The following is a 12,054-nucleotide window of genomic DNA, read 5'->3' on the forward strand; positions in this document are numbered from 1 at the left end:
AACTTTTATGATTCCAAGAACTGTTGTGCTTAGTGGTGATCCCTAAGAGTATTAAGGATTCTTCTTTCCATTACTCTTTGCTCTTTCTTTCACAGTCCTACAGTCTGCACAGCCCACAAAACTCACTTGGGTGTTCTAAGAACTGAACACTGGACATCAGAGGGTCCAAAAAAGGCCCCACTTGCCAGGAGCCTGAAGCCACCTCGACTGTTTGGCAATTTTACATGAAATTATAGATTGTCACAGACAATGAAATTTTCATTTTGACATTTCCATTTCACACCGTTTTGTCCTGGAAAATTATTTTCACTCAAATTTAATTATAGCACGGCAAATCCAGTCTATAAAGGACAGAGAAACATTCCCTCTTACAAAGCTAGAAAGACAAAATTTCCTATTTTTGCTTTGACAAAGATGCAGTCTTTTCTTACTTAGGAACATTTCTGCTGAGTTCAAAACTGCAAAAATGTACAGACCCCTGAATAGCTTCTGCCAATAGGTTGGCTTTTTTATATTAAGCTTCCAAAACTCTAAATGCAATACTTAGAGACACTTATGAATGAAAAAGTTCTTCAAATATGTCCTTGCAAATAAGCTTAAATAAACAAAATAAGTACTAATTTTTAGTTACATGAGCTCCACTGAGTTACACATTTCATGATAAAGGAAGTATCAAGCAGCTTTCACATGTATTCTATATTAGGCCAGGAAATATAAGAGAATTAAGACCATGGCTTCTTGAGGTGATCCTCAAGAATTCCTGAGGAAAAAAAACTCCTTTCTCTCTCTGCTTCTTGAATTGCTTTACAGTTCTTTGATCTTCATTCCACAGTAACCACTAAGAAATTAGAATTGAATTGTCCTTGAATTATGCATAATCCCCATCACAAAAAAGTAAAAGCAACTGCCTTCCAACTTCAAGCTCCCACTTAAAGTAACTTATTGAGATTGCTAATTTCATTCTCATAAAATAATTCATAAAACATTCAGGAATACAAAGAGACTGCTGACACCTTCTGGCCACTTGACATTCTGTCCAAAAACCAGGAGAATTTCCAAGAAAACATCTCTCATGTTTTCCCAGGCACTCAGGATCACATGGAGACTGAAGCTCTGCTGAGATTGCCATATGACAGAGCCTCACTTGGCTCACCTTTCACCCACATCCATTCTCTGCTTTCCACAAAACATCCAAAACAAACAGAGAGCACCTCTCTTCCTGCTACAATTGGACCCAGATTTGGCCTAATTTCTCTTCCCCTTTTAGCTTTCACTCTAGGTAGGAATCACTGCAACTGAATCCAACTCATGTTCAGAACAGAATCCACAGCAACAAAAAATCCATTTTGTATTGAATTAGAGTCAAACCTGCAGCTTTTGCTTCTTCTTCTTCGGTTTAGTTTCCAATTCCAGCTCGTCCTTTTGAGCCACATGTTGCTTCAGCTTTTTTCTTTTTTCTGCCTTCTTTTCTGCCTTCTTTTCTTTTTTTTCCATGATCATTTTTGGCATTCTAAAACGCTGTTCTGTAACAGAAACCACCAAATTGCAATTAGAACCTTTTTTAATATTAAATGTCAGTCTCATATACAGACAGTTAGACAATAATTACACTGCTATGGTAATTATTTGTGAATACCTAACTATGAAGTATGTGTCTGCACTGAAATTTAATTCATTTTGGAGGATGTTTGTGTTTCCTTTAGGAATACATTGTAATCAAGGGACTGTAAAACTCAAATGCCAGTCTCCTGTAAGAATCTGCACACCTTTTATCCTCTGAGTTGTGGAATATGCCTCAGTGACCCTCCTGGCAGGAATTCCCCATAACTTAGGCTGTGCTTTCTGCAGGTTAGAACACACTATACTGAACTGTTTGATCAACTGTCTACCTCAGATAACACCATCATCTCAAAATGCATTCACATGACTGCTAGTCTTCTCATTAATATGCATATCATAATATATTAATAATATATTGTAATATTATAATTATATATTTAATATATAATGAATGTATTGTGTTAATATTATAATGTATAATAGTATCGATAATAATTATTAATATATACTCATATATGGTTATTAATAATTATATGTAGCACAATATTCTGTGTATATTACTATATAATTAGTATATTGTTATATAATTACATTATAATAATATAATTTATTGTAATATTATAATAATATACTAATATGTGAATTATAATATGCTTGTGCACTCACAAGCAAAAAGTAATACTATTTGATTACTAAACAGTTTCAAACCACTTGCTCTGGTTAAACTGCAAGTTTTTCTATTTTCGTATAAGTTAATGTGGTAAAACTATGCTTGAAGAACTTATTCGCTTTAATTCTAGACTTAAGGGTGAAGGTGAACAGGAGTTGCAGACAACTGAAAACAGGTTAATTGTAACTCCGTGCTGTTTCTTTGTGAGAATATCTGAATTAAGTCTCTTTCCCCAGCTGCCCCAACACGGTCTCTCTCAGTGTGAGTTTCAGTGTGAGTTTCAGAGTCAGTTTCACTGCACAGGCAAATAGTGGCTCAATCGCACACATTTGCCTTGAAACACACACATTGCAATATAAAACAAACCCACGCCGGGAGGTTCCCAACACAGCAGAAGCTGCCGAAAGAGGCTTTGGCACCCCCGTGCCACCGGAGCCAGGCCTGGCACGTGTCGGCACAGGGCAGAAGGGCATCCCATAGCCAGCCCCTGCTCCCCGCTCCCTGCACAGGACCGGGATTCGCTTCCTAACACGCGACCCCGGCTCCGCATCCCAGCACAAACCCCCGGCTGGCCGCAGCCCCCTCAGCCACCGCCGCGCATGTGGCCGGGCCGGGCCAGGCCCCTCCGCCCCTCCCGCAGCTCCGGCAGGCACGGGGACCCCCGGAGGAGCCGCCGCCACCCGGGGGGACCCAGCGCTGCGCCCCCCGCCCGGCCCCACACGCACCTCCCGCAGCCGCCGCCCCGGCACATTCAACTGAGCCCCACGCTTGGCGCCACCGCCCGCCCCCTGCTTCTCATTGGCTGCACGGGGAGAATGGCGGCGTCTGGTTGGCTCCCGACCTGTCAATCACCTCGGCGGCCAATAGGAAGCGCCGCTCGGAGTTAAAGCGCCCACCAGGAACACGTGTGCTCCGGGGCGCTCCGCCGGCTTCTGGCGGCGCGGGTGACGTCATCTCCCCGCGCCGAGCTCCGCCTGTGGCCCCGCCCTTTTGTGTGGAGATTCCCGAAGTCGGGAGCGGCCCAGGGCCTGGCCGGGATCCGCCCGTGCGCTGACAGGGACCCACCGCGCCCTGCCTGGGACCCCGGGGTTTAGCAGGGATCCCCCCGTGTCCTGCAGGGACCCCCGGGGCCTGGCAGCTCCCGCCCCGCACGGCCGGACAGCCGCTGGGAGCCAGCGCGGCGCTCCCCACACGAGCCGCTGCGGACGCACTGAGATGTATGCGGCTGTCTGGAGAACGGCTCTGATTGCTTGGAGACCCCAGATCCTAAAAGACCCGAAGTCTGAGGCAGCATTACCCGTGTCCCGGTGGGGTGTCATGGAGCGCCAAGGGTGTGGTTTGACAATTCGAGTAAACACCTCCGAGGACAATTTCCAGGAAGCAAATTGCTTTCCATGTTTTCATTTTCTATAAATACCCCATGCACAAACTTTTCCAAGTCTCCTCGGTAATTTAAGGGCCAGAACTTTTACCACATACGCACACGTAGATGACACTTTTTTTTTCAAGACAACGTGAGACAGGGTTGTTGTTTCCCTTTGCTGGATGTGGGAGCAGATCCTGCTGTCAAACAAGTCCCCGTAGCATTTCAGGCACTGCTGGGAAGGAGCAACCTCTGCTTTCCTCCTCCCCATCACTGCTGGGCTGGGAGAGCCTCTGTTCCCTGGTCCGAGTCCTCACACCATGGTCAGAACCTGAAATCCCTTCCCAAAGCACCGCTGAGGTGCATGGCACCATTTGGGAATGGCTGGCCAGTTAGAAAGTATACACAAAAAATATAAAATGTATATAAAGTACAGCAATGTGCTAGGGCTGAGTTAGGGTTGTTAGCACATGGGGGGATAATTGGAGGGTGGTGGTACCTAAAACTAAAGTAATTCAAGCTTTTGCTCCACTGTGGATAGGCCAAGAATGTTTTCTTTCTTTAGACTTCCTAAAATAAAGACTGTGTTATTGCATATCCTATTGTGACATCCTGTGGTTAAACACAGTACTACAGATGCTGTCAAATCACAGGCTTGGCTGCATGACTGCAAAAAATTAGATTATGTGATCAGTGTAACTCATATCTATATTACACATTCAGTTTGGCCAGCTAGCTGTGATCTCCAAAAACTTCTCTCACACTGGGCAAAACATTAATATGGGATAGCACCAATACTTGTTCTGTGCTGGGCAGAAATTACATCTGTCCTTTCTTGTGGCTCAAGGCATTGATTGTTTACATGCTGTCCCTGTGAAGGACCACAAATCCACATTTCCTCCTCAGGCAGCATTCCCACTGCAAGGATTAAACTGTTCAAAGAGAAGAGACACAACAGTCTTTGCACACCTGCAGCACCCCCAGGGCTGTACACAGCACATGCACTAACTGCACTTCTGCTCCCCTCTCTGACAGTATCAGCAAAGACAATTTTTCCCAGGTCAGGGAACTCAGCATCTGCTCTGCAAAGTGCTTCTCCTCCCACCCCGGCAGCATTACAGGGGATTGAAGGTGCTGCAATTACCCTCCAGTTAGTCCTAAGCCAGCACTGCAGCCCAGAAGCCCCAGCATGCAGAGGAATGGCTCCAATGACACATAAAATTGAGGTCTTGACCCCCTGACACCATCAGAAAGCCTTGGCATTTTTCTCACAATTAGCTGGATGAGAGGTCTACTTAGATCCCATCTGGGGAATTAGCATTGTTCATTAACAGCACATTTCCATTTCATCAACCTATAATATTTCAGGCCCCAAGCTAAGCAGCTGGATACTCATGCAGTTTTAAAGAGCCAAGAGAGCTGATCAGGATAATAGATGGAGCATTATCTGTTATGACTTCACTTGTTTAAGCTTTTCAGGCAGACAGCAAGAGCAGCCTCCCTAAACAATGCTCTATTTTGGCCTTGTTCTCATTGCAGAAGACACTGTTAATGTTACTTTCTCTGGCTTCCTTTTCTCCCTGAAACCACAAAATATATCCCTGCAAATCTAGATTTCTGCCTAAGGGACAGTAAATGATGAAGAATTATACTGCACACACCTCTGTGAGTACTAGCCTTCAGACAGGACCTGTAAAAAGATGGTTTGGCTTTAAAAATAAGTCTTCCATTGACATTGAGAAACCCAGAGGAAGTTTCACATTGATGTTGTTTGTCATGCAGAGCCAGAACACTTCCAAAAGGATTGAGACATATGACAAGCAGCTTGTATTTCAGATTTTCATTTTGGGAGATTCTAAGTATAAGATATAAGATATAAGCAAAACTAACTGTATTTCATACCAACTGTAATCTTCTACCTACCACCTTCATCTCACTTCCTACATCAAATTTTTCATAGTATTAAAGTTTATTCCAAATATAGGAACAAATTATGTTGGCTTAGAAAGGGTAACAGTTTATTGAATGCCTACAAAATTACAATACAAAAATAAATTAATTGCATAGAAATTTAAAGAGAGAGAAAAAAATAACTTTAAAATAAAGGTTTGATCCAGATGTGAAGAGCCTCTACTATCTGCACCTGAAAGACATAAGAATGCATGGTAAGGGTTACACAATTGGAACTTTCAGTCACATGGAGCTACAACATGCCAGGGAAGGGCTGGGGCCATTTATTTTAACTCAGGTGCTTGCTGTGCTTTCCTCACTCTGATGACACACCATTTTTCCAGAACTTGGCCAAACCTGTCACTGAACAGGTGGGAGACCAACCTGCAGATACAATTTGATGTCCTAATGCTCGTGTCTGAGGCCACTTTAATCACTGCATTAGAGAGAAGAAGGGATTTACCTGTGCTGTCAGAGCCCCTCTACTGCACTCCCAACCATTTACAGGTCAACAACCAACTCTAGAGCAGTCAGAGGTGTGACAGTGGCACTGCTACACCGTGTGGACACCAGCCCAGTTGTAGTTTGTGTTTTCTCCCGTGCAGCCGATACCTGTTGTGCTGACGATTCCCATTAGATGGCACTCCAGTTGCTGCCGGGGACTTGAAGGTGGAATGAGCTGCTCTCATCAGAGCTGCATATCTACAAACAAACACAGCCAGGCTCAGCACCAATGCACTCTGCATTTGCACTCTTCCATCCAGTTTAATCATCTGCATCTGTCACACAAATCTCACAGTCCTACTGCACAGAACAGTCAAGGTATGTCTCCCTGCAAGAGACAGATTTTTTTTTTATTAATATTAAGTTCAAACTTGGCTTGTCAGGGTATTGATTATTCCTGGTTAATTCAAAGTGCTGAGCAGAGCTTTAGGATTCTAGTGTGTAGACCCAGACCCAAAAGGGGTACTTGAGTTGGCCTGTTATCAATTATGAGAGACTGACACAGGTAAGCTTGAAAATTCAGGAAAGCTTTTTCTCTTGGTTCAGAAATTAAGGCTGACATTTCAGAAATTCAGCCTGAGATGCAAGAGGAAATCATGGCTATTTTATTGCCATGGCCACTAGTTTCCAGAATTCCCTGTGTCCAAGCTCCCACCAACCCTTGATACCAACCCTGAGATCTCTTTTGAGCTGAAGTATCACAAGTGCAGCTCACCCTGCCTTGGAGATGGGCTGGCTGCTCCCTTTGCAGTCGTGATCCAGAGGATGCCGATGTTTTATGCAGAAGCTGCCACCACACTGTTCACAAACCAACTTCATCATCTCTTTCCTTTTGCAGCCTGGCTTTACACATTTGTTTGTGAAGATCTGAGTAAGAGAGGACAAGAAGTTGTCAATGTTTGCTTTCTGTGAGCCATGACCAAGCTGAAGCACAAATGTTCAAGCAGCCTTAGAGCCAAGATGAAACAGAGCAAGTTTCTACACATCCCTCTGTCAGAAGTTCCAACTTCACCAGGAAGTGAAGCTTAGACTGCAACAGCAGTTTTCTTACCTTCTGCTGTGCTGGATTGTATTTGCAGTCCTTATCTATGTGGGCTCCAACCACAATATCTGGGATTTCTCCCTTCTGCACTGGGATAGGTGTGTGACAGAGGGGACACACTGGGACCTGCACATTCTAAGAATACACAACACAGATCAGCATCACAGCATTACAGAATTATTTAGATCAAAATAGACCTTTTAGATAATCAAGTCCAACCATTATAAGTCCAGCCCTATTTTTGTGTCCTTCTCTTACCCAAAAATAATATAATTATATTCCTAAATGTTTCATGTTCCCATTTGCTAATGCTTTTAAAGATACACTTCACAACAGTAACTGAAAAAATCACCATCCAAAAACCAGACAGACATGCTTTGCCAAACCAATTTGTAGCAACATATTTGGTAAGTTGACTTTAAATATCCTTTTGGCTTTTCTGCAATTACAGCCTTTGAATACTTCAAAGCCCAAGTATAGGCCAGAGATCAAAGTTTGGACCCACTTGTTCTATTTATTTCTTCTGTAGTTTCGTGTTTGTTGTTCTTCAACTTACAGGACTTGGACTGTAAAAAATTTTAGACCACAATATATTACTTGAAATATAAAGCACTCCTCTCTGGGAAGATGCACTGTAAGTGAAAAAACTACAATCTAGTGGTTCTGACCTCTGAAATGTCATGTTTCTATATATTTGAAATCCAAATGTATCATTAAATTGCATCTTGAGGTTTTCCCATCCACTTTTATTGAAATCAGAGCAGCCCTTATAAATGACTTAGCAGTTCTGCAGGGTGAATTATGACTCACATCATACAGAACTCACTTTCTTGTAGGCAGAACTGCACTTATGGTCATCATAGCGGATGTGATCTTTACAGAAGACTTCCCCACATGCATCGCATTTCAGAGGAAGGAAATCTGGGAGAAGGAAAAAAAAAAAGACAAAACATTTTTATGGAACAAAGTTAACAACTCAAAGGGAAATAAAATAAAATAAAATAAAATAAAATAAAATAAAATAAAATAAAATAAAATAAAATAAAATAAAAATTCTAAAGCGGTTTTTGTCAAGACACAATCCAATTATCTGTATAGAGATTAGATCACTCTTCACAAATACTAAAACTAAAAGAGTGAGAGTGGTAAGTTTTCCTCTTTTTACCTGCTGTGTAAGACAAACACAAGCACCTCAGGAGCTCCTCAAAAGCAGGAACCTTAGCAAGCAATTAGTCAAGAGCTAAAAGCTGAAGTACAAATACAACGCCTGGTTTAAAAAAGATAATTATTTTTGAAAAGCGCAGCGGGGCGGGGGTTCGGCGCCAGCCCGCACTTACCCAGCTGTTTGCAGGAGCGCTCGGAGCAGTGCTCGCCCAGCCACGGCAGCTCCATGGCACGGCGGGACAGCCACAAAATCCCGAATCCCGCGGCGGGCGCGCCTTTATCGGCGCCCGGTGCTGAGTCAGCGCGCACACGTGCTGAGTCACGCTCCCGCCGCGCCGTGACGTCACGGCCGCCAGAGCCAATGGCGCGGCCCCGCGTGCGCCGCCAGCGGCCAATGGGAGGGCGGGGGGCGGCTGAGTCACGGCCGGGGGCGGGGCCTGGGGATGGAATGAGGATAAGGAGGGAAATCGGGATAAAGGTGGAGATGGGCGCTGGGGTGGGAAAAGACCTGGGGCACAGGGCAAGGGTGATGCCTTTGGTTTAACCTTCATGTTTCCCAGATTCTGCACTGCAGTGGAGTGTGACTCTGAACTTCATGTAAAGTGTCAGCAAGTTCTCTTCACAGCTCAGTCAGAAAAAACAATCCTTATCCAGCCTGAGAACCAGGGACACCATTCAGGTCCAAAACGTGTAAACAACAGCAAATTGAGGAGAGAATCTGAGAGGATGGGACTCATCTCAGCATAACCTGGAGCTGTCATTGGACAAGTAACCCTAATATGTAAATAGACCAAAAGTACTAAAAGTGTGAAAACTCATGACCCAGCATCTATCTTGGATCCACCTTGGATGGAGCCACAGCTGGGCTCTTCTACTGCCCAAGGTGAATCCTTTGAAGGCCTTTTTATAAATACCTACTTTATTCCTTTAACACTGTCTGGCCTCTATACTAGGGGTAACATCTTCAGGCATCAAGGGTGTGGGGATGAGTTCAGAATGGAGGTGACAGGGGTTGGTAAGGAAAACAAGGGCTCTCCAGCTTCCCCAGAGAATCACATCCACACCACACGAGCATTCCTGCTGCTCTGCATTCCCTGTGGTGCAGGAACCCAGAGGGATGAGAGGCAGGGCTGTTATGGCCATGGGACACATGTGGGACAATGACACAGCAAAGCCTGTGTCAGACTGAGGTCACTGGAGAGCCTCAGCCCTTTGCCACTGCCACTGGTATTCTGGTTCTTTATCATGGCTTCAGCTGATTGTGATGCTTAAATTGTGTTATTTCCAAACTTCAGAATAAACCCAGAGAGCTGGTCTCACTTTGACAAGGTGCTTTGAGCTCAAGGTGTATTTTAGAAATGCTGATCTTTGGAGGTGTGCCACAATTCTGGCTCCATATGGAGCAGAGGAGGACTAATGATTTCATGACATTTGCTACAGGACTGAGAAATGACAAAGTGTTTTTCTGCCCCTGCTCAGGAAAACACCTGACTGTGCTGTAGTGCATGACTCAGATGCAGAGTGGGGCCATGAGGTCAAAGGGGAGCTTTGGGATTGCATGTGCTGGCTGCCTGCACAGGCCACTTTGTGCTGTTGAGCTCCAGGAGTGGCATGTGCCACTGCTCCACCTTCCACGTCACCCACTGACGTGGCACTCGTGTGACTCCTGCTGTGGGTGCCAGCTAAGAGCCAGCCCACTTGGAGCACTGCCCCACAGCTCAGTCCTGCTGGATTAGATGATAACATGTCATCAGCCAGGCACTCTGACCATCCCTCAATTCATTTTCTTTACTGAACCCATAAAATTATCAAATCTCCTCACATAAAACTTTACTCCACAGAGCAGCTGTGCTGCCAGAGCATTGATTCTGCCACAGATCTTTGGATTGTGAAGGGTAAACTCTGATTTCACCTCCTCCACTGTGGTGTTTGCTGCATGGGGTCTTCTGGGACAGCTGTGCCACATTCATGCTGGGAACACCCAAAACCCACCCTGGGACACCCAGAGTATGGCACTTTCCCCCACTTGTTTTATTCTTCTGACTTGGTTGGGTCTGGCAGTTTGTGACAGATGAATTTTAAAATTGAAGAGGAAACAGCAAAAATTATTCTAATACAAATAGTAAGAGAAAGTAAAGTTATCCAAGGTACTTCAAGAGCTTGGCTCTATTATGCATCAGCTTCCTTGTAGGATTTATACAACTCAAAAACTTGGAAGGTACAAAAAAACCCACACGTCCTGCTGAGCTTAAAGGCTGATTTTTTTCCCTACAAAACGCCTACCCAGTGCTTTAGAGGAGTAGGAGCCCTGTGATCTCCCCAGAAATGTTTGCCAAAAAACAGTGGGGTGAGCTAAGCAGAGAGGAAGAGGCTGGTGTCTTCCCTGGCTGGCTGAGAGTGCCCTGCAGACTGGAGAGCTGCTGCCAGAGGGATCATGTTTTATGGTGGAGAAGGGAGGAGTTTGCTTATGGATAACAACAGAAATGGCTCTGTGCAGATTAGACACTCTTAAGGAAGACTGTAAATCCCGAGTCTGGAAACCCACATCGTGCAGGCAGCCGTCTTAATAGGAACGAGGATTAGAAATTAGCTGAGGTCTTTAGTGATATTTTTAGAAGGTTGCTCCTGACAGGTTAGGCTGCTGAGAACCAGAGGAAAGTGCCAAACCCTGTATTACTTGGGAAAGGATCACACAGTGCAGTGTGTGATTAGAGGCTGGCTAGCTTAGCGACAAAGGGGATAGGTGGGATAGGGCTGATTCGGGGGGAATTAGCAAGAGAAATTGCTTGAGAAGCAGAATTTGATTAGGGGCAGCCAACATGGATTTGTGAAAGGAAAGCTATGTGTAACTAACTTGCTGGAGTCTGGGGGAGACACCATTCCCTGGCAGCCTGTGGAGTGTTGGTTTTATATCGCTGATCTGCCTGGCCCCTTTGCCACCAGAATGGTGACACTGGGTGGGATGGATACCAATCACCTCCCTCCCTTGCATCTGCATGGACTCTGCCTCCTCTTTCCCCATCCATCTCTTCTACTTCCTTTCTGGTTTTTATGGGAGGAGGCCTATTGCTTTTCCCCGTGTCCCATGCTCTTCTCTTTGTCTTTTCCTTCCTCTCCCTCTAGTCCATGGGATTGCCTCTTGTTGGGATATTAAACATCACTATCCACCCCACCACACCAGCATCATCTGCCTTAGGACCCATACTGCGTCCTAAAGGGGGGATAAAACTCTTCAGAAGGAGACATTCCTGGGACAGCAGGGAGACAACTGTCCAACATCACTGCCAGCTACAGGGATGTGTTTCCATCCTGTCTTTTAGGGGAGGGTCCGTCCCCTTTCCACCCTGGGTTATGACAGCACAGCACAGAGATGCCCATGGCCAAGACAGCCAGGTCCATCCACCTCCTCTCTGCCTTGTGTACCCCAAACTCCTCCCAACACCATCCAGAGGACACAATGAGTCCCCTGTCCCTGGTGTCCCCAAGGCCACCTCGTTGCCTGCAGTCCTCCTGCACCAGCATCCTGCTTGTTGCTGCAGCTGCAGAGCCAGTGCTGTGGCATTAACGTTTGGGTGACTCCAGCTCTCATTTGCCTTTTCCAGGTCTCTAAACTCCAACCCCAATGTCCTGCTTTTCAGCTCATAATTTCGTACCAGGCTCTTAAAACTGGATTTTATTTTTATTGCAGTGACCCTGTGGTGCTGCCAGATCCCTCTGTGGAGGAGACATGACATCTCCATTACACAGCTCAGATAAGTGTCTTAAAGAGACCACACACAAAGGAACCTAATGGTACCTATT

General features: G+C 45.2%; 2 protein-coding genes across 3 annotated transcripts in view; both read right to left on the minus strand.

Moving 5' to 3' along the window:
* C14H7orf50 (chromosome 14 C7orf50 homolog) overlaps nucleotides 1-3,075 on the minus strand; it is a 118,762-nt gene extending 115,687 nt beyond the window's left edge. Inside the window, exons 1-2 of the mRNA XM_056502945.1 lie at nucleotides 2,956-3,075; nucleotides 1,369-1,523 (exon numbers count right to left, since the gene is read on the minus strand). Coding sequence (XP_056358920.1) covers nucleotides 1,369-1,509 — 141 coding nt within the window. The 5' untranslated portion in view covers nucleotides 1,510-1,523; nucleotides 2,956-3,075. The remainder of the gene's footprint in view (nucleotides 1-1,368; nucleotides 1,524-2,955) is intronic.
* Nucleotides 3,076-5,584: 2,509 nt separating this feature from the next.
* ZFAND2A (zinc finger AN1-type containing 2A) lies at nucleotides 5,585-9,153 on the minus strand. Of its 2 annotated transcripts, XM_056502948.1 has the most exons (6): nucleotides 8,427-9,153; nucleotides 7,916-8,010; nucleotides 7,099-7,224; nucleotides 6,763-6,914; nucleotides 6,156-6,245; nucleotides 5,585-5,736 (listed from the first exon to the last, which is right to left on the minus strand). In XM_056502948.1, exons 1-6 carry the CDS (start codon nucleotides 8,479-8,481, stop codon nucleotides 5,727-5,729), a joined length of 528 nt encoding a protein of 175 aa, XP_056358923.1. In that variant the 5' UTR covers nucleotides 8,482-9,153; the 3' UTR covers nucleotides 5,585-5,726. The 2 variants fall into 2 exon arrangements, with proteins under 2 accessions (XP_056358923.1, XP_056358924.1); XM_056502949.1 differs by lacking the exon at nucleotides 5,585-5,736 and having other exon boundaries at nucleotides 6,157-6,245; nucleotides 6,720-6,914; nucleotides 8,427-8,564.
* Between the last annotated feature and the right edge of the window lie 2,901 nt (nucleotides 9,154-12,054).

Source organism: Oenanthe melanoleuca, chromosome 14, assembly GCF_029582105.1.
Source record: "Oenanthe melanoleuca isolate GR-GAL-2019-014 chromosome 14, OMel1.0, whole genome shotgun sequence".
Taxonomy (NCBI): domain Eukaryota; kingdom Metazoa; phylum Chordata; class Aves; order Passeriformes; family Muscicapidae; genus Oenanthe; species Oenanthe melanoleuca.

Excerpts from the sequence above, each read along its gene's own strand:
- ZFAND2A (XM_056502948.1), bottom strand. The coding sequence starts at position 8,481 with ATGGAGCTGCCGTGGCTGGGCGAGCACTGCTCCGAGCGCTCCTGCAAA. Across the intron at positions 7,225-7,915 it reads GCAGTTCTGCCTACAAGAAA|AATGTGCAGGTCCCAGTGTG; the intron begins GTGAGTTCTGTA and ends GTGTATTCTTAG. Across the intron at positions 6,915-7,098 it reads ACAATCCAGCACAGCAGAAG|ATCTTCACAAACAAATGTGT; the intron begins GTAAGAAAACTG and ends TCTCTTACTCAG.